This window comes from Desmodus rotundus, chromosome 8 (assembly GCF_022682495.2).
Source record: "Desmodus rotundus isolate HL8 chromosome 8, HLdesRot8A.1, whole genome shotgun sequence".
Taxonomy (NCBI): domain Eukaryota; kingdom Metazoa; phylum Chordata; class Mammalia; order Chiroptera; family Phyllostomidae; genus Desmodus; species Desmodus rotundus.
This window is the reverse complement of record NC_071394.1, coordinates 86,475,771-86,503,239: the sequence shown is the minus strand read 5'-3', so window position 1 is coordinate 86,503,239 and position 27,469 is coordinate 86,475,771. Positions and strand designations below refer to the sequence as shown.

The window sequence follows — 27,469 nt, the reverse complement described above, 5'->3', positions numbered from 1 at the left end:
TGCACTTTTTTTTAAAACCAGAAAACGCTCATCTACTCTGTAGCTTCAGTGGAAAAAAAAAAATGTAACTTCCAGCGGAAAATCTTTCATGATTGGGGAGTCTTTCAGGATCATAGTATTTTTTTGATCACTACAAGGGAGCACCCCAAACCAAAGGGTATTTATAAAAAATTGTGTATTTACTCTTACAAATAAATCCTTACGTGTTTAAACTTCAGTCACCTTCAAAGTATTCTCCATTTGATGCAATACACCTACCAAAATGTTTTTTCTACCGTTCAAAACAAATCCTTGAAATTGTTGACCCTGATGCTTTTTAGTTCTGCCATTTTTTTGTTTCACCTCTTCCACATCAGCAAAACATTTCCCTCTGATGACTTTTTTCATCCGGGAAAACAAAAAAAACGTCACTCAGGGTGACAGCAGGTGAATAGGGAGGGTGGAGCACAGGGGGTCATGCCGTTTTTTAGTCAAAAAACTACCGAACACTCAGCGTGGCATGGGCAGGTGTGCTTGTAAATCATCTGTCATGAAATGAGCAAAAGCACTAAGAGTCTTCAAAAATAATTCACTAAAGCAGAATACAGCCTCTCACACCACCACCAGCTGGTACACTGATACAGATGGGTTCCTCAAACACTCACCTAGCTAGGGAAGCCTGTACTACAAGAGGCTTGCCCTCCAGAAAATAATTCCAGTTTGGGGGGGAACCTGGTATGACCAGGTATCAAGAAAAACCGAAATATATTATCATTAGGTTATCCCTGGACAGTTTCATTTTTCTAATTGACTGATAAATCCCATGAGGTAAACACTGACAACTTCCTTCACCCCTCTGCACCTTTCCCTCCCCTTCATTAAAAACCCAAATACTAAACATTTAAAATCTCTGAATCAACAGTTTAAACGATTTGCAGTATATAGCAATGGTCTTTAAATAACACTATAAAACAAGATTCTAAATCTAAGATACTTGCATCATAGGTTTTCATTTAGTTGAACTTAAGTCTTTTATTCTACTCTGCATTAAATTATGAAACTATTTTAAATAAGAAAATTCCTTTTTATAGAGGTCAGACTCAATATGACAAGTTTATACAGCATGACTATTACCTTTTCATTTAGTTACCTTTATTTCTTTACAGAGCACGCTCTCTTCTTCTTCATGAATATAAAATTTCACAGTATTTTTCTGGACATCTTTCATGATTTTAACTAAACTGTTAAATACTTCAGGTTCTAACTTGCTTATAAAATTTGAAAGAGCTGGTTGGGCAGAAATGTTAACATCACTGGGCGATTTTGCTGCTTCTTTTTCTTCTGGTTCCTGAACAGTGTCATCAGGTACAGTGTGATCAGAAGTCACCATTAGCTCCGTGGCATAGTGTGGCTGGATCACTTCTACTTCAGTCAAACCCAAAGTTGAAGAAGAATGCTGATCATTAGAGTTGATGTCTTTCAAAGTATCACCACAAAGTGATTCAAAGAGGTGTTTATTGTTAAAGTCACTTGAGGAAACCGGTATGACATGTCTTCCTAGAGGATTTGATGCTATCTTAGTACCAGAACCATTAAGACTGACTGGTGGCAAATTCCCACCCTTTGCTGATGCTTTGATAATAACAGTATTTAGTTTCTCATGCAAGCCATCTACAAACTCCTGTACACTAGCTTTAGGAGTCTTAGAATATATGAACTCAGAAAGTCGTTTCATTTTCTTTTGTGTTGAAAAGATAGGTGTGGAAATTCTACTGACATATGAAACATTCTTTTGCTTCAAAATCTCTTCTATCCTCCTAGAAAAGAGACTGTATTCTCCTAACACTGTCCTCTCTGTGGTTTCACTCACTGCAGGCGGCTCTGCTGCTGGCACACACTGCTCCTCCACCTTCACCACCTGACCTGTCAACACGCCATCCTCAGTGGTGCCCTTTAGTGTGTCTGTAAATGGAGAGGATGGAAACTGGTAATCAGAACTTCTCTGTCTACTTATTACCCGGGGGTCGTTAGGAAAGGCCTCCTGTGGTGGCGGGTACACCAGTTGTTCTTCTGGTGATTTCATACCTATATAAGAAGAGTTTATTATTGTAAGAACAATTAAAAGCATAAAATTTGAAAAAACAAACTCATGAGGAAAAAAGGTCAGGTCAAGTATATATTTACAACTAATTATACTAGGTAGAATAAAAATCTCAAATAATGGTCTGAACAGGGCCAATTTGGCATCAATACAAATTCTTTGCTTATTTCTGCTTGCCTACCCTGTTTAACTTTAACAGACATGTTTTAATCAGAATGGTCAGCTGCAACAGCTTGCTCAACCCCTATATTCTTTGCCAAGTAATGTCTACTATAGTAATATAGTTTTAAGATGAAAATTTAAGTGTAAGGCAATCAAAACAATCCACACTGAAACGATGTGGGAGTAAGTGCCAAAAGTTGCATTCACAATGTAAGGATAATTTTATCTGCTTTTGGTTTTATGAGGTTGCTTAGTAGATTTCCTACAATGTTAGGGATTTCAATTTATCAGGGGAAAAAAGCTCAATAATACAGGAAGAGAACATATTTCAAAGCTGCAATAAGAGTAACATTTTTAACAGGGCTTTCCTAGGTATTTTTATTTTGTTTCAGAATAATTCCAAGAGAAAGTACAAGAGCTAATAAGCCATTTGAGATAAAGAGGTCATTCAGCTAGCTGATGCTAACAGAACTATTTAACTTTTGACTACTGACAAGTAACTCAACCCATTAAGATCATATTCTCTCCCAGCCCACAAATCCTAAATTCAAACAGTATATTTTTGAAATTACATTTCCAAACAGGTACCCTAAATCTTTTTATAAAAGGGGGGAATGTGTTTTAACAACCATTTAATATTTTAGGAAAAGAAAAAAATTTGTGATCTTTGCCTAGAAGACTGATATATTATACAATTTTATCCTTTTAAAAAACTACTAATTTTTCTAAACTCTTAGCCAACATTCCATAACAAACTGCCATTCTAGTATATGAAATGACACCTCTAAATCAGAAAGTCCGGGGACTAGTTTTCAAAGCTACAGTACTTTAAAAATATAGTGAATTCCCCATTCACCCAGCTGTGGCAGCATGCCCTCTTCACCCAAAATTCAGTTTTGATTTTCCCCACATTCACATTTCTAAAGGTTTAAACAGCCTCAGCAGCAGTCAGCTTGTAACATTTCTCTACCAAACCCAGTGCTTATCATGAACTACTGTAACAATTAACTACTGCAAAGGCACCAGTCAGAAGGGTTAGAAGACTATAGGTCTGTAGGTGGAAGAAGCGGAGCAAAATAGCCAATTCCATGGTAAGAATTACAACGTTATGAACTGATAAATCAGAAAATTCAAGTTTTATAAACTATTCTATAAAATAATGCAGGAATACTGGATATCCTTCTTAAATTTCAATGGAGTTTAGCATATATAAAATATTTGGGCTAGGAGTAGAAGACTTACTTTTTGAAGTATTTTTGTACTTCTTGAATTATGTACCATGTCAAATGTCTGATTTAAGTTAAAAAAAAAATTATCTCATAAAACAAATGGGTTGAGGAGGACCACCTGTAATTTAAAAACTTCTGAGTCATTATTTTAAATGAAATACTTGCTCCCAAAATTTATAGCTATAGTTGATTTAAAAAAAAAAAAAACTTGTTTCTGAAGGGCTATGGATAAAGGGAATTTTTAAAAGATGAAATATAACTTAAATCCACCTGGGGAATTCCCTATACTAAAAAATCCCAAACTAAATCCGTTTTAGAAATGCAAATGATCACCCTAATTTTATTTTGCATAAATTTCTTCCACATAATTTTAATAGACTGACTCTATTTTAAAAATGTTTTCCTCAATAAATGAGTTAAAGGAACACACGTCAATATCCATAGTAATGCACGCATGTTTCTGCTGTCATTCACGCACTGCAGTACTTTGACTTTTAAGTGAAAAGGTAGCAGTGAGTTTGCTCAATTCAAGGCAGCATCATTCAGATATTTGTACTTTCGGTCACAAAATATTGAGATGGTATGCCAATGCTGAGGGAGCATTTTGAAGCATAAATAAGATACCTGCTCCACCTAATTAGAAAGAATTACTGATTTCTCCTAATGAGAAAGAATTTACTGACGCAAAACACAGGTGAATCCCAGACATAATGTGAAGATCCAAAAACACAAGGACATGTTAGGTTCCATTTATCTTAAATTCCAGGACAGGTAAAAGTAACGTATGGTGAAAGAAGTCAGATTTAGTGGTTACTATGAGGAGCAGAGAGAGCACTGACTAGAAAAATGCAGAAGAAAATCTTGCGTGCTGGAAGTGTTCTACGTGTTGATCTGGGTGATGTCACATAACTGCAAACACGGAAAACCTCATTGAGCTGTATGCTAAAGATTCGTGCACTTTTCCCTGTCGTATATTTATTGTCATGTTTTCCTAGGAAACGTAACAGCTTTCTTCAAGAAAATCTTTAAGTCTTTTGAATTTCCAAAAAAAATGGAATAACCATAAAGACCTACTAAAATTCAAAAACCATTTAGCTTTCCTTCCAAACTAAAAAAAACCCCCAAAACACCACCACTTAAGATTTCTAAAAGAGTAAGACCAACAAAATGGAAACAAATAAAAAAGACCCACCACCAAACTAAGCAAGAAAAAAATGCCTACGATCATGCAGGAATGTTGAATTGACTGAGCTCAGACAAAGGACTCTATTTTAGGCACACACTGCAATTAGCTCATCATTATTATCTGTAATTGTTTCTGAAATTCAAAAGTTTCCTAATCTTTGTTAGAAGAAGAATTGGGTAAAAATATTCAAGATTAGGAATAATGTACCTAAAAGATAAATGGTCTCACCTCCAAGTGTTTAAGAGAAAATTGTTTTTAAAGATAAATTGGACTTTGTTAAAATCTTCAGCTATTTTGAAGGAATTGTTAAGAAAATGAAAAGACAAGTTACAGATTGGGAGAAAATATTCACAATGACTTGTATTCAGAATATAAAGATTTGTCACAAATCAATTAACTCCAATTAGAAAATAATACACTTAAACAGATGTTTAACCGAAGAAAAGATGTCGTTAGCATAAAGGGAAATTTGAAGACTGCTGTTCATAGAATATCCTACAGAAATGGATGAAGGAAAATACTCTGGTCCTCCCAAGTCATCATCAGACACACAGTGAAGAAAATGTGATCTCTATCAATATTTAGTGACTTCTTTTAACACATTCGTAAGAATTTTGATACAAATCAATTAATAATACAAATATATTATCCAAACTTTCTGTAATTAACAAAACTTAAACTGACATCCTATTGATGAAAGGCTTGAAACGCCAAGTAGCAATTCTGAATAAGGGCACAGTGGGAAGAAGAGCAAAGTGAGCCTTCTCACCTGGTGTTTGTTTCTCACCATGTTTCCTTAGCTGGTCGTCTGGGCTTCTTGTGTTCCCTCCTGACAGAAAGTATCCGTTAGATTTGTAGACCCTCTTCAGGTACTGGTGATACACATTTAGCACCTCTGAGACAACCCAAAATGCTAACAAACCCAAGAATTCCTTCTTTTGCCTAAAAAAATCCTGAGGGGTCATTCAGAAATGGGAAGTTGCTTCCCTTTTTATTCAGGTGATGACAGATGACAGATCATCAAATACCTAGATGTTATGCCTTCAAATGGCTCTGAACATCAACTGTACATGTGTCCAAATGAGGAATGGTTAGGATAATCATCGTGTACGGATTACTTCCTTATTCCTTTTCTCCCACTCAAGGTGACACCTCCAGCTCCTAAGTGAGAAGCAGTTGCCTCTCTACCAACACATTTAGGCCTCTTGCCCTCTCTGGTAATGTACTAAGTAGAAAATGGTGCTGAAATCCATGGAAATTCATCAAAGTTTTAGCAAATCTTCTCTGAGTTCTTGGAGGTCTCAGTAGCTTCTAGGTCACAAGTTAGTCTTATTATTTTTTTTTTTTTAGGAAAAATCTGTTTTTTTCTTTTGTTTTTAAAGGTTAAATAAAGTTCTAGGAATGGAAAAGATGTGCACTGGAAATATTTCCAAAAATGCTTAGCTAACGAAGATGAATAAGAACTTAGAATATTAAGAGTATGTAAATGTATGGGTGTGTGTTTGTATGTGGCTGCACAGAGGAATCAGAATACTTCAAAATGATCTTTGAACATTTGCTAAACTACTCTTACCCCATGGTTCAGTAAGCTTTCTAGGATATTTGCATTTGACCATTTCAGGACATCCTCCACAATGATCTAATTTCTCTATCCAATATTAAGAAATCAAATTTCTTTCAAATAGATGAACCTCAGAACGACCACTTCTTAGATGACAGCAATAGAGAAGCTTATAATTTAAGCAGATAGCATTTACTGGCTATCCAAGATCATCATTTCATCTCTGTAGCTATCTCACCTCATTAGAAACTATTTCTGCCAACAATTTCCATTTGGAAGTCTGCATGGAAGTAAACTCCATGTGATGAATAAGTATGTTTTAAATCCCTACTTTTAACAGGGTTTTTTGCAGATATTTGCTGATGCTGACCAAGAACAGCAACACTTTATGATGAACATTATATTGCTCAAAATAAGACACTGAACATGTCAGAGCCAAGTAAGATGAAGCACCTAGTGACCCAAGAGCAGAATCTAGAAGAGTTGAAACCCTTCAGGAAACTGTTCCCTAAGTAAAGCCAAGCAAACCTAATTCCCAGTACACTTGTTCTTACCTGTAATTGGAATCAGTTTCCAATGTATTTCAGTCTCTTCAACATCATTTGACTTAGATTGTTTATGGAATCCATGTTCAATGGGAATAGTGGGACACAAACTGCAATCTTCAAAATTATTCATGCTAATTAAATTTGGATCCTAAAAATTAGAGGACATATTCAATAGCTTTCTTTTCAACTAATTTTAATGTCAAAAATAAACAACTTTTTTTCACAGCAAAAACACAGATCATCAGTCAAATCAACATGGTAAAGTGATAATACTCTAGCTTCAAATTAAAACATATTTTCCTTAAAAACATAATTTGATCTTGATTTTTGAGCAGAGGTTGGTAAACTTTTCTGGTAAAGCACCAAGAATTTTAGGTTTTGCAGGCCATATACTCAGATACTCGGCTCTGCCACTGTAGTGCAAAAGCAGCCACAGGCAATACTTAAACAAATGGGCATGGCTGTGTTCCTAAAAGCTTTAGTTACAAACACAGGCAGGGAGCTGGGTTTGGCCTATGCCCCCATCAACTCAATTTACAGTTAAATATGTTAGGAAATGTTAACAATATAGGTTTAGTTTCCTCAGTGCCTACTTTACAAACCTCCCTAAGTGAGCCTCATGCCATCATCCTCCCCCTAAAATATCCGAAAACTATCTGGACAAAGCCTGGAGACACGCGTATGACTTTTATTCAAAGGCAGTGAGGAGAAAATAAAGGGAAGAGTGGATTAGAAATAAGCCTTAGGAATATGGTGCCCTCCTGGTACTGTTCCCCAGTGATACAGCCACTTCTTGGGGGAAGATAAGGCTGCTTCTCATAGACATCAGTACTCTAAACACATAAACTGGATGCCCTGTCAAGCAAGACTGAATGTCACTTCAGTGGTAATCCTAAAGGCCACTCATTTTCCATTCCTATTTGAAAAATACAAGTACCTAACCTTGTTTGTACAACTAGTGCACTGACTTTAGTGACTCCATCTGCTTCACCTATAGGTTATGGTACTTCCAACAGAAAGCCAATGGTTTGAGAATTCATCTTTATTATGAAATGCTATGGAATTAACTCCCAATAGGCCATTACTGAAAAACAGATCGTCTAGTCTTAACTTTATCACAACAGGTAAAGCTTACACTATACATAAACCTATAAACAAAAAGGATAACAACTACTCTTTACTTATCTCTTTGTAAAAAAGGAATAACTTAGAAATACTGTCCTGGAAATTTTTATTGAAATGTGCATTTTATTTCTTTTTAAAAAGGAGAAAAATAGTCACTGAAGTACATCTTCTCTTTCACACACATTCACAAAAGCAAACAATATAATCAAAAGATATATGCTTACTTCTTTCAAATGTAATTTATGGTCAGTGCCTACTTCACTGGTAGAAACAGCAACATGATACTTTACAGATGACTTATCAGCTTCTGGCAATGGGCTCTGAGTACACTTAAAATGTGCATTTTCAATTTTTGTGCAAGTAGGTTGCTCATAGTCTTTCTTATCTGGGTTAGAATTCAACTCATATTCATCATGCTTTTGCCTCAGCTCTTCATAGGCACCATCAGTGCTCAATCCTAAGGCTTTGTTGACTGTGTCTGTCAGGGATGCATCAGAATGGCGTGCATTTGCTAATGTTTCGGACAGCCAATTAAACAGCCTATGGATGTCAGAAACGCCAGAGTTAGAGGTGTCCTGCTGTTGCTGTCTCAAGTCAGCATCATGCCCAAGTGAGCCAACGGGCTGTGGAGACTCTGAAGGGAAAAGAGAAAGAAAAGTCATCTCTTAGAGTTTGGAAGGCTAGTATAAAAATTTAAAACTCAAACCTAACTAAAAATTAATTATCATGACCTGGCCAGGGCGGCTCAGTTGGTTGGAGCATCATACCACAAACCACAGAGTGGCAGGTTCGATTTCCAGTCAGGGCACATGCCCAGGTTGCAGGTTCAGTCCCCAGTCAGGGTGGTATGAGAGAGGCAACCAATTGATGTTTCTCTATCACATCGATGTTTCTGTCCCTCTCTCTCTCCCTCTCCCTCCCATCCCCTCTCTCCAAAATAAATAAGAATGTCCTCGGGTGGGGATTAATACAAAATAATAAAAAATAAAAAGTATTTATTATAAGACATCTGTGGGCAGGAACTCAATCAAAACACTGGCTTAGGTTTTACATGTATATCCATCCATCACTTTACAAATGTAACTGGTTCCAAACTTTTACACATAGGACAACATCCCCATTAAATGAAAATTTATATAATTTTAAAACTCTATTAATAGAGAACTGAGCTCAAACATCAAGTTGGTAACATGGATATTAATAACCATACTATAGTTACCTTGAAATCTACCACCAAAATGCTGAAGTCAACCAAATGCTTGACAACAGGTAAAATATCTGTTGCTGTTTTGCAAGATACGCAGATTACACTAAAATCTACCATAGAGAACTCATGACTTAGCGTTCTACCGCCTTTACAGCTATTACATTTTGTCCTTAAGATACTGTCTGACATTCTTACCGTCTAAGCCTGATCTCAACTAATTACTTAATTCATTAACAAAGCCTGGATTTTAAAGATACCAAAGCAACCTGAAGTAATGTACACTAACCTTGCACTAAGAACAGCAAGCACTGTAAGAGAAAACATTTACCAAGACATGGCTCAAAGCAGGTATAAATCTGGGTAATCTGTACAGTAATACATTTATAAACTTGTGAAGAGTGTAGACATTCAGAAAGTCATGTGCTTTCAATGCTGAAGGAGGGTAAAACCTAGGTAGATGTCAGGATTTACAATTTAGGTAGGGTATAATGTACCACAGTAAAAATAAAACAAAACACTAAAGAACAGAATACATACTGTATAATTCTAATCACACATACTTGTAGAACAGGCAAAACTAATCAACAGAAACAGAAAACAGATCAGTAGTGGGGTGAGATTAAGCTACAAGGGAGTACAAGGCAACTTTTGGGATAATAAAAATGTTCTATATATTGGAGTGGTGGTAATATAGCTATCAAAACTCATCCAACTGTGCAATGGGTACATTATATATAAATCATATCTCAAAAAAGGTTGATGTTAAAGGGGGTAGGGAGAATAGGAGGATATCTCTTACAAAATCAGTGGGTTCATCACCCACTCATGATCAAGGTATTTTAGAAGTTCGAATACAACCTGTAAATCTCTACTTTTAGAAATCAGAAATAAAGTGTGTAAAATACTACAAAGAAACAAGTGAGGAACATCTAGAAATGCAACTTTGATGATCACTAATTCTAGTTTAATGCATCGATGTGACCCCTCTCCCTGTTCCATTTCTCCTTTGGTCTATTATAGTAATTAGCATGGCTTCCCCGTCATTTTAATTACTGATAAAGCCTAAATTTTCTCCCACAAATATTTTTTCATAGGTACAAAATCAGTCTATTATTAGCTAAAACGGCATCAAAATTTAATTACCTTGCCTATTATGTGCTCAGTGGTAGGAAATACAGTCAGGTTTAGGAACAATGCTTTAGAGTCAGTCAGAACTGAGTTCAATCATGGATTAGTGAACTACATAACTTTATATAAAGTTATTTAACTTCTGAGATGATTTTCTCATCTGTAAAATAAGGATAATGTCTAGCATTCAAGAACTAAATGAGTCCATATACGTAAAGTACCTGGCACATAGTAAGTACTTAATTCTCAAGACACCCGTGAACAGTGTACGGCAGTATGGATCAGAGTCAACAGGCTCAGCACACAGCACAAATCCAGCATAACAAAGGAGGTAAAAACCAGCAAGGAGAAGAACAACCGGAAATATGTTCCAGGGGAATGTAACTGCAAAGATATGAGACTTCAGAGAAATTAAAGATGCTTCAAGAAAAAAGAAAGAGAAGGGCTAATCACAACATACTCTGAGAAACATGAGCTTTAACTGAGGAGCATGTGAAGGAAGAGTGGGAAACACTGCTATTCAGGTTCAACATGGCCAGTCTATAACAAAGCCTTTGAATGCAGAAGCTGAGATTTGTAGAAAATTAGCAAAGCAATACTGAGAAGAACATGGTACTGAAGTGAGTAAGAGAAGCCAGCAAGGCCTTCCAGGTGATTAGAACACAGGCAAAGATGAAAACACCGAAAAGAAAAAGACAAGACCCTGGAAGTTGCTGAAAACAGCACTGTCAAATAAAGCTTTCTGCAATGATGCAAATGTTCTCTATTTGTGCTGTTCAACAGAGAAGTGTACCTGGTATAACACAGGAAATGAATTTTTATTTCGTTTTAATTAATTTAAACTTCCTGCACTATCCAATATGGCAGCCACTAGCCACATGTTATTTAAGATCTGCCTAATTAATAGGAGCAGCAGAAGCATCGCAAAATGTAGATCATGACATCGAAGGTCCCTGAATGTAAAGAAACATATTCCATTACTATGGACTAACAATCCTATGGATTAAGATATTAAAAATCTACATGAAAAAATGTTTTAAATTACTTGCAATACTGAAACACAGACTTAAGAGAAAGGCCTCCTGTTTCTTTTTATGTCAACTAGAACAAAAAAAGCAACAAAAACTAGAAAAAAAGAAAGAGGCAAACATACTACTGGACTCCTAGGGTGGAAAAGAATTATGTGTATGCTTCTAAGAAATTTTATTTTAAAGCTCAGAAGATTTCTTTCATTAAGCTACATCCCAACCCTCAATATTCTATGTTGTACTTCTCCAATTATAAAATTTAAGGAATACAAAAGGACAGAAGGTCCAATTAGCAGGATACAAGCTGAGCATGCTTTTTGTTTTTCTAAGCTACACAATTCAGAACTCTGATGTGCTAGGGCAGAAGTTAGCAAATATCTTCTTGTGAAGGGCCAGACAGTAAATATTTTAGGCTCTGTGGGCCAGAGTCTCTGTCCCAACTCTGCCATTACAGCATGAAAGCAGCTACATATACACGTAAGTGAACAGGTATGGCTGTAGTCCAGTACAACTTTCTCTACAAAAACAAAACAGGTGGGGATTGGCTTTTCAGGTTGTAATTTGCAGACCTCCATACTAGAAGAAAGGACAGAACTACTTTACTGTATTTTTGTACTATATAAGAGCAATCTGATATTTTTACCTTCATACAGATGGCAATTTTCAGATAAATTACTGGTTTTGGCGAGCTTTCTCATATTTTCAGGTAGATCCTCAAGCTTCCTCTTCAAGACAGTTTTGCTTCTCATATCTTCTGTGTCTGAGTCCCCACCCACATTTTTTTTCCTACACTGAATCAAATCAATCAATTCTTTGACTCTATCCTTATCATAATCCAAAGAGTGAGATGACTTCTGCTTTCCAGGTTTAATATTCTCACCCCTTGAGTTACTTCGTTTTCCAAATTTCTTTTTTGTACCATTCATTTCTTCATGGCCTTCATAATCTGAAAGTTGACTGAACTGTTGAAGTTTTCTATTGTCATCAAACAACTCTTTTAACTTACAAATAGGTAACTGATACATTTCAGGCCGAAAAATATAGGTATGTAAACAATCATCAATATGGGATTTATTTTTTGGAGCTGGGTATAAGAATTTTTTATCATCTAATCGTGAATCATACGGAAACATAATGAACTCTCGTTTACCTGAACCAAAACCTCGCTTAAAAAATTCAGTTACATACTTTTCAACACCAGAATGAAAATTTATAGTATTTATATTTTTGAATTCCTTTCGACACCGAATCAAAGCAAACTGTAAAAATTGAGTTATTTTTAATACATCTGGCATGCTCTCATGTCTCTCCTGTGGTGCTACATTGGTTGAACCTTTTTGTGCTGCAAACAAACAAAAAAGGAAGCCATGTTAGTAATCAAGAAATTAATCAAATATGGATCTACATATTATCAAATAAATCAAACTAATTTGTATCCTAATACATATGTGGAACATAGAAATATATGAATCACACGTTTTTAAGCACAGCGAACTAAAATGAGCCAATGAGAAACTAAAACAAAGGAAATTATAGAACATAATTTTTAAATGGAAAAACACCCACTCATTGAAGATCTCATTTCCTATTGTCATTAGGCCTTTCAACCCACGGCAAGTAAAATATAAGGAGAAATAAAGAAGCAGGGTCAAGATCTGAGGCTCCTAGCAAAACAGTCCTACCAGGGATAGCAATGGCATTCTTTCCTGTTATAACTTCACTTCACATGAAATCTCTATCTCCATAAGGAGACATGCAGGCAAAAATGCTACAGTTGAGAATCTCATTCTTAATCTAACAGTGAAACCCATTAGTGGGAACTTTACCTTAATAAAGCATTGAAGTTAGTTCTTAGAAATGGTGAAGAGCAAATTTTCTCCAATATCAGTGCAATGTTAAGAGAAATTTTGAATGGCCTAATATTTAACCCAGTATGTGATAAGTTTATAGTTGCTAAAATCTGAATGCAAAAAATGAACTTAGCTAAAAAATAATCATATCATATTTTATAAAACCCTTAAAACACACAAGCTACTGTATTATAACAATTACAATGGACATTTATTTAGTAAAACACAAAATTTTTCATAGTAAGAAAAATAAACCACGTTATATAATTTGTTTTATATTGCTAATAGCTCTTAAATACCACCTGTATTTCCTAAAACATGATGTAATACAAAATACTTAGGGAATTATCTGGAAATTTTCAATGTAGGTATCTGTAAGACTGGATTTAGATAGTCAAAGAACTTACAAGTAACTATGCCTCTAGGTTCTTGAAATAGAAACAAAGCATGTAGAACTCGAGACTTGGTAGTCTGATGTTCTAAAAAACAGAAGCCAAATTCATTAGCAATGTGGTTTAACTAAAAAGTTAAAAAAGAATTATAAAAATTAAAGACATTACCTACCATATGGAGAAACCATTTGATAAGGAGAGAGAAGGAAAAGGTATCCTCGGTCTCCCAAAGGTTTAACAAGAACCTGCGTTTTTGGAAGAGGGAAGAAGTTTAATCTGTTTTATTATTACTAACCACAGAGCAGACACAGCAGTTTCTGCTAATTATAATGAAAACAAAAAGTTCCTGAACATCTTTAGGAAAAATATTACTACTTAATTGTTAAAAAAAACTCTTTTCCAACTATGCTGATTAACAATTCTAATTGAATAAAAAATTCCTTAGTTTTCATAACTTAAGTGAGAAAATTCCCCTTATTTAATGTGTAGCCAACTTGTTGATTTTTCCTTGAAGCTAAAATACAAGGACCAAACTTCAAATATTTCCCTCAGCAATTCAAAGATAAGTTACTTGCAAAGGCAGTGTGCTGGATGTTAGAAACAGAAAACGAGTACGACACAAGTGCTGCCTTTACGAGTTCAGGCTGATCTCAAACCAAATGTGTTGCCGTAATCTAATTCTTCACATGTGCAATGAACATCTTTCACACCTAAGGCCATCTGCCTTGCCAGAGGTAATTTCAAAGACAAGCAACACAAGATACTTAATTGCAAATAGTTTATAATTGGGTGGAAGAGTATCACAGGAGAAATATCAATAATTAGATTAAGACAGATAAATTCTCAAAAAGATTTACAAAGCAACATAGAGGGGAAAAAATACTGTTGGTTTATGATCAGAAAAGATACTGAAAGTGTACTGGAGGTCAATTTTGAAGGTCACGTACAGTGCCAAGAGCCTGAGGTTGTGGGTAGGACGTTTCAGCAGAGGCAACATTATGAACAAAGGCAGAGTTGCAATATGATAGACAGCCTGCATATATCAGAGTACTTAGGACTGGCAAAATGGTGAGGACAGACTAAAACTACTGCATCAAACAAATCCACAGAAAGGATCCTGGGCTAAATTATTGAAAGGCAAGAATGGCAGGTTAGCCAGGACTATGCTGGAAAGTATACCCATTTAAACTAGAATGTTTCCCTAAAAACAAAACAAAACAAAAATCTTGACAGAACTATGAGGAAGGGGAAAGAAATCAATGTAAAAGAACTCAAACTCAGTTCAGGGACCGCCACTACAATACTTCGTAGCATTTCTTTTGATTAATGCAAGGGTAAATAAAGGAAGAGCTGAGCATGGCAGTGGAACACAGGAGGTTACCTGGTTTGTCAAAGAAAACCTGTGCTACAAATTCCCATCAAGTAATTCCAATAAACAAAGATTGTGTAAGAACCCAAAATTTAAAGGCCAGTAAGTGACTGTGCTACCAATTTACATTTAATAAAAACACTGAACACTAAAAATGTGCATAATGTGCCTGACAATTTCTGATTCAGACTCAAACATTTTAATCTAAAACGTTTTATGTATCACATGCCCTTTAACATTTTGCCCAACTCCTGGTTGTCAAAATACAAAGCTGAAAACCACAAACAAGATTTTCATGTTTTGTGGTCACTGAGGAAAAACAATTAGATTCCTTCAATTTTCAACCCACTCCAAATATCAGGTTTTTAAAATTCCACAGGCTAAGTGTCCATGATAAAGGCCACTGTCCCCGAAGGGCCTCAAATCCAAGGGAATCAACAACACCCAGAAACACTCAGGCAGAGAGAGGCCTTAGCAGTAACAGTTGTGGCTTGTAGCTCGAAGACACGTTTAGCCCTCTAGAGAGGAAACAAACACCTGTGAGCTCTGTGCTCCTGCTGCCTCTATTTATTCTACCCCCCCCCCCCGTTTCCTTCCTCTTTAGAAAACAGTAGTAACCCAGTCTGTGGATTTTTATTACTTGATTCTATTATTTTGACTTTTCAATAACATTATAGGTAATTAATGTGGTATGAAAATGCATTAAAAATATGTTACGTGACCCAGCTTAGGAGGAAATAAGCTACTCTAAGTGAGATTCAGTAGAACAACAGATTCAAACACTCAAGGGCTTCAAATTGGAGATAATTATCAGATGCAATATATAAAACAACAGGTGTGGAATGTTTAAATAAACAAAATAACCGGCATAATTGAAAACATTCACACAAAAACTGGTATACAAATATTTAGAGCAGCAATGTTTGTAACAAAGCATGAAAACAAGTGATGAATGGACAAAATGTGGCATTATCCATACTATAAAATATGATTTAGCCATAAAAAGGAAGATACATGCTATATAACATGGATGACCCTTAAAAGTATTATGTTAAGTGAAAGCAGCCAGGCACTACAGGCCACGTAATGCATGGTTCCACTTATATAAGACGTCCAGAATAGACAAATCCACGAAGACAGAAGTATATTAATTGTTGTCAGGGACTGGAGGGAGGAAAGAATGCAGAGTGAATGCTTAACGGATATGAGGTTTCTTTCCGGAGTATGAAACTACTCTGGAATTAGACGGTGGTAACAGTTGCATGACACTGAATCTCCTAAAAATCACTGAATTGTACACTTTAAAATGCATAAAATGGTGAATCTTATTCCAATAAATAGCAAAAAATATCAGAATATAACCTCTACCTCCTAGAACAGTGCCTGGAACAAAATAGATAGTAAGTATTTCTGAAAGAACTAACAAGAATCTGTTAAATGATAAAGCAGATCTCAAATACAACTTCTGGAAATCAAAAATATTCTCTGTGAGCCTTGCTGGTGTGGCTCAGTGGATTGAGCTCAGGCTGTGAACCGAAGGGTTGCTGGTTCAGTTCCCAGTCAGGGCACATGCCTGGGTTATGGGCCAGGTCCCTCGTGGGGGCCATGTGAGAGGCAACCACACATTGGTGTTTCTCTCCCTCTCTTTCTCCCTCCCTTCCCCTCTTTCTAAAAATAAATAGATAAAATTAAAAAAATATATTCTCTGTGAAATTAGAAACTCTATGAATGGATTAAACAGCAAATCAGACATAGCTAGACAGAATTTATAAACTCGAAGATAGCCATGACAAAATCAATCAGAAGGCAACATGGAGAAATAGGTAGACAGAAAACACAAGAGAAGTTAATGGACATTAAGAACAGAATGAAAAGGTCTGACATATGATGATGGTTCAGTCTTAGAAAGACAGTCAAAGAAATGAAGCTGTATAATCAGAGACAATGACTAATATTCCAAAAATGAAGAGATAAGTCCACAGATATGAAAGAATATATACCAAGCTGAATAACGAAGAAATCTACACCTAGTTGTATTTAATATAACTGAAGAACACCCAAGACAAAGATTTAAAAAGCTACAAGAAAATAAAGAAGTTCTACAAAGGAACAATGACTACACTAAGAGCTGATCTCTCAACAAAAAGAAGTCAGAAGATTCTGAAGTATTATGTAATCAAAGTGCTGAGAGAATACAGCTGTCTACCTAGAACTGTGTGCCCAGTTCCCAACAATTAAAGAATATGCATTTTTCTCAAATAAAAAGAGGGCATATACAAAAACTGACCACAAAGTAGGTTTTAAATCAAATCTCAATAAATTTTAATCACCACCTGTTCCAATTACAATGACATTAGAACAAAAAAGTATTCATAATTTGGAAATTTAAAAACATACCTGTATATCATGTATTAAAGTAGAAATCATAGTAGAAACTAAAGAATACTTAGAACTGAATAATAAAAATACTACATATTAAAACATGTAGAATGCTCACCCCTTAAACACACACATACACATACACATACACATACACACACACACACACACACACACACACCCCCTAACCCCTACTGGGATTTTTAAAAATTGGAATTGTAAATATTAAATCTATTGATCAAATTTGAGAGAATTAACATCTTTATGATACTGTCATAACCATGAACAAGGTTCTCTCTTTAGGGTATTCTTGAAATAGAATTTTATAATTTTCTGGATATAAATCTTACTTATTTTTTGTCAGATTTATCTCTTGCCAGGCATCTAATATTTTTTGATGCTATTGTAAAGTGTTTTTCATTTCAGTACATTTTCTGTTGTGTATGTAGCAATGTAATTTATATTTACACATTAATTTTATGTCAGATCTATATATGACATTTGAATGACATGTTTATTTTTGTACATTCTTTGGGATTGCTATGTAGATTTCATGATCTGGAAACAACAGTGTTTTGGGTTTTCCTCTCTAGTCTCCATGCTTTTTTTCTTTTTCTTGTGTTACTGTGTAATCTAGGAGCTATAGCACAATGCTGAATAAAAATGGTGATTGTAGGCATTCTTGTCTTCTTGATTTTTAAAAGAACACTTCTAAAACATTACTCATTAAGTAGAAAGTTTGCAGGTTTTTCAGAGATAACTTTATCAATTTTAAAATTTTTCTTTTCTTGGCAGTGAGAATGAAAAGCATGTATTATTGTCTCAGATGAGGCTTATGCAGGGAGAGAAATTTAGAAGGGGAGATTGTATTATTTCATCCTCTGTGTCTTGAGGTTTTCTGTCTTCCCTGCAGTGGGAGCCCCAGACAATGGTCTCAAGGCAGGGCCAGGAACAGAGGTTCTGGCACCTGCACCCTGCAGGGAAAGTCCAGAGCAATGGCCTCTCTCATACCTGCTGATACCAGCAGGCAGAGCCTAGGAGCCAGCTCAGTGAGGGGGCTGTACCTGGGGGCAGTAGTGAGCGGGGAGAAGCAGGGACCAAAGGGGGATCACGATTGATGAGTATATGGCATGCCCCTTCCTCCCTTGATAAACTGTGAAATCTATTTGTCTTTAGCCGGGATGAACTCAATGAGGAGATGGCTGTCACTTCTGGGCATCCGCAGAGGGCCTGCAGGAGTTGGGGAGGCGCCTGTTAGCGCTCATATATTCACCTGTTTTCCAATACACGACCCTAGGAGTTTGCTTGTCTTTCTGCTTTTTCCCTTCCCTGACCAGCTGCTTTTGAGTCTAGGAAGCCTTGTCCCACTCCATACTCTGCCTCTCTCTTGCTTTGTCTTCCTGCTGGGTCTTTTTTCTGTGTTCAGTGTCTCTTTTTTGCTGTCTCTGCCCATCTTGTTTTTCTCTTTCCTGTGCTCTCCTTCCTGATGGATCTCCTGACCTCCACATTAGCATTCACAACCTTGTTCCCAGCCACTTAGGCCAGACAGACAGTTCCAATGCAATGTGATGGTGGTGTCATGCTCATGCACCCCAGTGATTCTAAAGAAGTTTTTGTTTATTTTTTAACCATAAGTGGGTTTTAATTTTTATTTAAGGCCCTCCCCAACCCCAATTTTTTACATTTATCAAGATAGCCATATGGTATCCTTTCTTCTAGCATGTGTGTCTGCAAATTACAACCTGAAGACCAATCCAGTACGTCCTCTGTTCCTGTAAAGAAAGTTGTACTGGAATTTATGTGTATATGTAGCTGCTTTCACACCGTAAGGGTATAATGGCAGACTTGAGACAAAGATTCTATGGCCCACAGCGCCTAAAATATTTACTGTCTGGTCCTTCACAGAAAGTATTTGCCAACTAGCACATCAGAGTTCTGAATTATGTAGCTTAGAAAGCCTGTGAGAAAAAGCATGCTCAGCTTTTATCCTACTAATTGGACCTTCTGTCCTTTTGTATTCCTTTAATTTTATAATTGGAAAAGTAAAACATAGAATATTGGGGGTTGGAATGTAGCTTAATGAAAGAAATCTTCTGAGCTTTAAAATAAAATTTCTTAGAAGCATACACATAATTCTTTTCCACCCTAGGAGTCCAGTAGTATGTTTGCCTCTTTCTTTTTTTTGTACTATGTGTGATGGTTAATTTTATGTCAGCTTTACTGAGCCACAGGGAGTCCAGGTCTGTGGTCAAACTTTACTCTGGGTGTTTACGAAGGTGTTTTCGGACGAGGGTAACATATACAGGGATAGACTGAGTAAAGCAGATTGCCCTCCCCAGTATGGGTGAGTCTCATCGAATCCAGTAAAAGTCTGGATACAACAAAAGGCTGACCCGTCATGTAGTAAGGGGAAACTCCTCCTGCCTGCCTTTGAGTCAGGATATCAGTTTATATTCCCCCGTCTTTGGACTCAAAACTGAAACATCAACTCTCCTGGATCTCTGACGCTGAGACTCAGACTGGAACTACACTATCAGCTCTCTTCAGGTTCCAACTTGCCAACTGCAATATATATATATGCCATTGGTTCTGTTTATCTGAAAATCCTAATACACCATGTAACTATCTTGATGAATGAAAAAAAAAGAGCATTAAATAATTTTCAAAACCCGCTCATGGTTGAAAAATGAAGAAGAAATTTTAGCCCTGGCTGGTGTAGCTCAGTCAATTGAGCACAGGCCTGCGAACCAAAGGGTTGCCGGTTTAATCCCCAGTCAGGGCACATGCCTGGGTTGCAAACCAGGTCCCCAGCAGGGGGCACATGGGAGGCAACCACACATTGATGTTTCTCTCCCTCTCTTTCTCTTTCCCTTCCTCTCTCTCTAAAAATAAATAAAATCTTTAAAAAAAAAATTTAAACTGATAAAGGTATCTGTGAAGAATGTTCACAGCAGAAAAAATATTCAAATTTAGGGACATTGCTCTCATAGGGTTTTTTTTTTAATATTAACGTCAACTTTAAAATTAACTTGACGTATCACCAATCAAAAAAGAGCACAATATAACTTTACTTATTTTATAAATCTTTCTGTGGGAAAATAAAACTTTTCCACACTTTTCAGTGCTCCTACAAAAAGCCCTCAACTTCTGATATACAGAAATGAGTATTATATAAAGGGAGTGTTTGCATTCATTTTCCCCAGAAATATTTTGCTATTCACATACCTTAAGAATTAGATCAGTAGTCAATTATCTAGTTAATTGCTCTAATCCAAAGGATAATTAAATTTTTCTTGTTCCGCTAAGAGTGACAAGTGGATACACAAGAAGGCCAAGAAGTTATAGCACAGATGAGTTCCTAGTTTAAGTCCCAAGGTGCTGGGAAGACTGAGATCTCTATCTCCTACTTACATTTCAAGCAGGAATGAGCCCTAGGAATTTGAAGATGTCATTAGAAGAACCAAGAGAGCTATTTGGCTCCTGAAAAGATTTTACTTATTTACCAAACGCTTGGAGTTAATATTCATTAACATTTTCAGGTGTCTTTTCAGGAGGGGAGCGAAACAGCTGCCTCCTTCTCTCTAGAAACAAATAAAAATCATTTTTTCTCAACCCTTACCTGTAGAGTGTCTAGCTACAACTGGCCTGTCTATTGTTGTGTTACCCTAACGGTAAAGGCAAGAGAGGGCCAGTACATTTCTTACTTACTGTAAGGTATTCAGTAAGTTTGTCTCTGATCCAAAACACCTCATGTGTGTATTCAAGATAAAATTACTAACAACCCAACAGTCACCAATGCACCTCTCATTATCGTAAGAACCATGAAGAAAGGAAATATAGTTAGGATAATTCCTAATTAGGCTTGCAGGAAAAGGAACAGCTACACCAAATTCCTAGATCCATTAGATTCAGGTAGTGTACTTTTATAGAATGCCTGTGCCCTCTAAGATCTAGAGTCTCACATTACTTCTTGGTTCTGGGGAGACCCAGGCCTCCACAAACCTTGCTCAGATGAGGAACAAATGCCAGTATCCTGCTCACTATTAGGAACTGAACAGACATTATAATTTTCTGATAAACTCCTCACTGTCTAGTCTCAATACTCACTCTCTAAAATGTAAAAAACTAAACAGATTTGGATAACTTACCACATTCAAACCTACTATCTTAAACTTTCACTTTCTGCACTCAGGAACTGAACAGATTTTGATCATGAGAAATACTTGTATTAGAGACAGGCTTTCTGAGGAAAACAAGAAATGTAAATATAAAAGAAGTATGTTCATATCTATTGAATGTGCATTTGTGTGTGTTCTACGATGCCTAGATCTGTAGTTTCTAACTAGTTGGTCAGAGTTATCGCTGGGTGTCTAATAATTCATAAGCATATAAATTCTACCTGTAAGTTTGTATATAATTTGATACTCTCATCTATAAACAATGAACTGGTTAAGCAAATCCATAAAGCATAAAATGTAAATTCTAGGTAGACAATAAAAATGAAGTTGCGGGTTCTGAAAATCAGTGATACAAATCTCCATTTGACTACATGGAAACAGGCACAATAAAGTGAGGAGTAAAAAGAAGTCAACTGTTGAATAATATGTAGTAAATGACATACCTGCACAAAAGACTTCTCTTCCTTTCTACTGAAATTTTGGGTCAGCATTTATATATCTAAACATGAGCTCATCTATCTCACGTTAATAGAAACCTTGGAATAGCCACTACCCTTTTCTGCAACCATTCCTCTCCTTCGGTTAAACTGTAGATGTTAGCATCACAAATTCATTTTCCATTCATCCCTGAACACCTTACAATATGCTGCCTCACCTAATCTCTCTACCTAATCTCAACATAATCAGTCTGTTAAACTGGATACTACCTACTAAATAGTTCTTACCTGACTCTCTTGTTACAATGTATCATCATTCTTACCTTTCTCATTCAACCCTCCATCACCCTCTAATAGTTTCCTACCTCATCTCTCTCCCCTCTTCAATTCATTCTCTACATAATAACCAAGGTAGAATGTGAAACATAGATTTGATCATGTTGCATACAAAATCAAACCCTCATCCCACTCCCTTTAAAAACCATTGCTCTTACGATTAAATCCAAACATCCAAAACATCTGAAGATTGCCTGAATGATGCTGTAGGACAGTCTCCTACAGACTTCTCCACCCTCACGTTCTACCACTTTCTCCCAACTGCTATAGAGTTCTTTTATTTCTTCAACTGCACAAAGCACCTTCTTTTTGAATTTTCAAATACAGTACTATCTCTACTGGAACAAACCACATCTATATCTGAGCAATTCCATCCAAACCTACTATATAAACTTACGCTTTCACTTTCTGAACTCAGGAGTTAAAACGGATTTTCCTGGACTATCTGTGTAGTCCAGGAAAACAGTCTCTTTGTCTCATTTTTTTACTAAACTGTATACCCTGCATAAATAAATGATTTTCAAGTATTTTTTGAATATCACAGCTACGATCACAAAATACAACAAAGATACTTCATGAGAAGACTGGTCTAGAAGATCTAAGTATCATGGCTATAAAACAGTGTATCAATGGCCATAGTAAAATGCTGTTAACTCTTTGGCAGCAACAAAGACAGAGACCTTGTGGTACTTTCAGAGGCAAAAATAAAATAAATTGGAATAGTAATATGATCACTTATTAATATGCATGTTTGTAAAAGAGAAAGAACATTTTAAACTTAACTCACAAGTTTTTCTTTCTCTAGTTTTTGCAGTAAACTCTCCATGTTACTTCCAATTCTTGTCTTTTCTACAACTTCATAAAGACTGCAATACATTCCACTCTTTGAAACTGACATAAGAAAAAATACATGGTAAATATTCAAATTCAAGTCTACTTCTTATATTTCAGTAAAATTATAATTGCTTCACCTTCATTTGAACCGAAGTATGCTTCCTTGTAAAACAGTGCTGGATGAATTTTCTGTTTTAGATGATCAATACTCATAACTGTTTCAACATCTAACTTCTCAGGACTGAAAGAAAATTGAAAAAGTGTATTTCCTTACCTGTATTTTCAACTCCAGCAATGGTATGTGTATCTCTCTCTCTCTCTCTCTCCCCCCCTCACACACACGCACACATATCTTGCAGGGCGGGGGGGGGGTACAAAGAACACATTTATTAATATCATACTTTAACGAGGATTTTATATGGGAAGTCCAGATACACAGGTAAATAGATAACCTGGCAATATTACCAACCTTCCAACTTTAAGGCTGAAGCGAATTCTATATGTCAATATTACTAACCACAAAGGATAGGAGGTTATCATTTTATTAAAGACAGTTCAAGTAAATACTGTTATCATAATCTTCAAATATTTTTAAAGGCTTATAATGTTTACTGTGGTGGTAGCAAAAGATCATTTTAGACCTTTCTATTCCAACATGCTGCACAAGACTGAAACACCCTACAAATTTTAACTCACCACATCAAAGCTGTTTCCAACAAAGAACTGGTAATTTTTAAGTCTATCATGTTCAAATTGCTAATGGAAAATATAGCTAACCAGCATAAAACAGTGAAAAATCACTTAAAAGTTAAATTCACTAAAAAGAAGTTTTATGACATAAATATGTGTATGACTTTTTAGCCAATCCTTAAATCAAGACAGAAAAGCAGAGGGCTCATTTTGCCAATTAAATATCTAAAGATATCAAATCAATCTTTTTAAAAACAAACCAATATTTATATCTAAGTTCTTACAGATAAAAGTAAAATTTAAATATAACTAAGAAAAAAAGCAAAATAGTTGGGTTTTCTTTTTTGCGATATAGTGTACTTACAGTTTGATAGGCAAAAAAGCACGAGTGGCTGACCTCAGAGAAATATAGCACAAAAGCTTTCCTTTATTTAAAAGCTGTCCTTTCCACAAGGTGTAGTTAAATTTATCTAAATTTAAAAAAAAAAAAAAAAAAAAAAGACAATTCTTGGCAGTCCAGAAACAAATACATACTTACTAAAAATAAGGGGAAAAACACCTACAAACAAGGTTTTGTAGAACAACAAAAACCAAAATATTTGACATTTCTATATATAGGAGAGTTCAAATACTAGGATTTTTGTTTTTAAGCTATCACTTCCCCTACAAATTTATTCCAGCTGCAGAGAATACCAAATTTATTTGTCTAAATGTTTTCATGTCAGAAAGCTGAGAAGCAAAGACAATAAATACAGTTACTGCCCTGTTATTTCCCCTGAAGGACTACACTAAATCCGGTTAACTACATACATCCCTACAATATCTCCCATCAATCTTTTTTCATGTAAAGAAACTAAGCCTAAATCTCTGATGAATTTAATACTTTTAAAAGGTGAGTTGGGAAACTTGTTTTATTTTTTACCATTATCAATCGAAGTGCTAAAACCTTTTGGTCTATTCACAGCAGAAGTAGCTTCTTAAAGAGCTTACACTTGCAGTGGGAAGAGGGGATTACAGGAACTACTATAAAGGACACATGGACAAAACCAAGGGGGAGGGTGGAGGTGGGGGAGGGAGGTGGGGTGGGGTGGGGGTTCAGCTGCGGTGGGGTGGAGGGATGGGAAGAAAAGGCATACAACTGTAATTGAATAACAATAAAAATTAAAAAAAAAAAAGATCTTACACTTGGATGACCAAATGTTGATGCTACATCTTAACACAACCTTGCCCTCCTTTTTAATATTTTGCAGTCTCCTATTCATTATAAAAATGAAACAGAACACTTATTTTTTACTACGTGCACTCTATTACTTTTGATTTAGAAAACAAAAGGAAAAAACTTACCTGTGTTTCTATCAGCATTAAAGCTGTTAGATCTACAAATAAATTTAAAAAAAAATTACTAATTGCTAACATAAAAGTTAACATTCAGGACCTTAATTTAACTGCTATTTTTAATGGCATACTATACAAGAGAATGAAATTCCCCCTCCAACTAGGAGGAACCAGTTACTTACTTACTATGACATTTATAAATCTAAGTCTACTTGGAGAAAAAAATTAGTTTCAATCACCAAAATTAAGGGATCATTTTCCCCAAAAATATTCATCAGGAAAAAATAGAATCCATTAATGTCTCTGACAATTACTTTGTTCTGGTAATAAGCTCTGAAGAAATGGCCTTAATATATACTTAAGTATGTTCATTCATCATTCAATAAATGTTTACTAGTATTCTAAGTTAACAGGGGGACTACAGGGATGAATAAGCCCCTACCTTCATAGAGTTTATAACTCATGACGCAGACAGACAACAAGCAGAAAGGTAGGTATACAATTTACCAGATGATAATGGTTTTAAATTCTAAGGAATAAAAAGAAAAAGACACTAAGAGTACAGAGGTTAAAAAAAAAATCACAGAAGATCTCACTGAGAAGGTCATCTTTAAGGAGAGATCTGAAAGAAGTATAGGTGTAAATTATGCAGCTAATAGGGGAAAGAGAGGGAACAGCAAAATGTAAAGGCCCTGAGGCAGGTGCATTGATGGTGACATTCAAGGCACAGCAAGCATGTTCAATCAATGCTTGTTTTAAATGCTATGAAAGTCAACAGACAGAATCAAACAGGAGGCAAAGAAAATAAATGGACAGTCATTATTCTTGTGAGTATGACCTCATAATCATCAAGTGATGAGTACCTTTTGAAGATCACAGCTGAAAAGCGCTATGGTAACTGTATCATGGAGATAAACGTAGACACACGTGCACACACACAAAACCACTACTGTCGAGATATTATATGAATCCGTACTTGTGGCTATGGATGGTTTCCAGAACTAATCACTGATATGAAAAAAGTGCTATATCTCAAACAATTGAAATGAAGACAAGATTATTTGATCTGGAAACTGTAAAGAACTCAACCTCAAAAATGTATAGAATGCTTTATGAAATGGGGCTTTTTAAAATAGCAGTATTTCCAAATTAACAGGTATCTACATGACTCTGAACATGGGTATTCAAAGTAAAAATAGGTAGACATTTGACCATTCCACCTATATCTTTTTAAGTTTATAGTCAAGCCTCAGTTCTCGAACATCTTGGTTCTTGAACAATTTGTTTCTCAACCAAGTTGTTCACAGAAAAAATCTCAGTTGTCTAACAGAACTTCTGGTCTTAGTTCTCTACCCGAAAACCCTTTTGTGCTGACAGCTATACAAACAGTCACATGTCTCTCAGGTGACGAAGGAGATTCGGTTTTTTCACTTCTCGAATGAATTAAGTTTTCCAGTTTTCCAGAATGAATTAAGTTTGAGAACCGAGGTTCCACTGCACTTACTTAATTTTGCCAAAACATTTTGTGGAATAACTACTTGAGAATAAATATAGGGGAAATTGCTTTGTATTTGGTGACCTTATATTAGAGCTTTTAAGAAGTCATCAACGCTACTCAACTCTAAAAATCAGAATCACCTGGAAGCTTTTGACTATGAATAGTTGAGCTACTTAATAAATATTTGATTTAACTGGTTTGAGGTGAGGCTGGGAATCTTTAGTAGAAACTCCCCATTTCTAAGAGAGCTAATACACAAAATTTCACTTTTAAAAACTGCATTTACTCAGCTATGCAAACCTTCATTATCAAGAAAAAAGAGGTTAACCGGTGAGGTTTAAGTAAATGTTAGTCTGTATTTCCACATAGTTTGAGTATCTGTCCTCCACACTGACCTTTTAAATCACTGTGAACATTTATTTATCTAATTAATTTCAAAGGAAGAAAAAGAAAATGGGAACAAAATAAAGTGTTCCTTCTAACCAGGCAGTCCAGGATATGTAATAGAATACCATTCTGGAGGATGCCTAAAACTCCTACACCTTACCTTGATGCAGGAACAAACTTCGGAGGCTGCAGATCATCTTCGTAAGTAAAAGACACAACAGCATATGGACACACATGTCTTGGTCTTCGCCTTAGCTCATCAAAGCCATACTCATAAAAATAATACTAAAAATAAGACAATGCAAAATTAACTTCTTTAAGAAGGCAAAAAGTACAGAGTGGAAATCTTGTATTTATCTGCCTGATATTTGAGAAATATAACTCTGAAATATGCCTCCAACAGAAAATATCTTTAAGCACTGCTTGTCGATTTAACTATATAATTTGTACTTTATATATTTTATGGCATAAAATATTCCATGTATACATGCATGCATGTGTGCGTGTGTGTGCGTGGGTGTACACACACT

At 35.7% G+C, this 27,469-nt stretch overlaps 1 protein-coding gene across 5 annotated transcripts in view; it reads right to left on the bottom strand.

The window, feature by feature from the left end:
* Positions 1 to 27,469, bottom strand: part of TASOR (transcription activation suppressor) — a 49,356-nt gene that overhangs the window by 6,967 nt on the left and 14,920 nt on the right. For 2 of the 5 annotated variants that reach the window (XM_024556525.3, XM_024556524.3), the window contains exons 7-18: positions 27,100 to 27,224; positions 25,064 to 25,095; positions 24,084 to 24,189; positions 23,167 to 23,270; positions 22,983 to 23,086; positions 13,669 to 13,741; positions 13,512 to 13,583; positions 11,898 to 12,596; positions 8,116 to 8,525; positions 6,773 to 6,914; positions 5,427 to 5,486; positions 1,130 to 2,064 (exon numbers count right to left, since the gene is read on the bottom strand). In XM_024556525.3, the coding sequence (XP_024412293.2) occupies positions 1,130 to 2,064; positions 5,427 to 5,486; positions 6,773 to 6,914; positions 8,116 to 8,525; positions 11,898 to 12,596; positions 13,512 to 13,583; positions 13,669 to 13,741; positions 22,983 to 23,086; positions 23,167 to 23,270; positions 24,084 to 24,189; positions 25,064 to 25,095; positions 27,100 to 27,224 (2,862 nt within the window). The remainder of the gene's footprint in view (positions 1 to 1,129; positions 2,065 to 5,426; positions 5,487 to 6,772; positions 6,915 to 8,115; positions 8,526 to 11,897; positions 12,597 to 13,511; positions 13,584 to 13,668; positions 13,742 to 22,982; positions 23,087 to 23,166; positions 23,271 to 24,083; positions 24,190 to 25,063; positions 25,096 to 27,099; positions 27,225 to 27,469) is intronic. The other 3 variants (XM_045192392.2, XM_045192394.2, XM_045192393.2) reach the window with 2 other exon arrangements.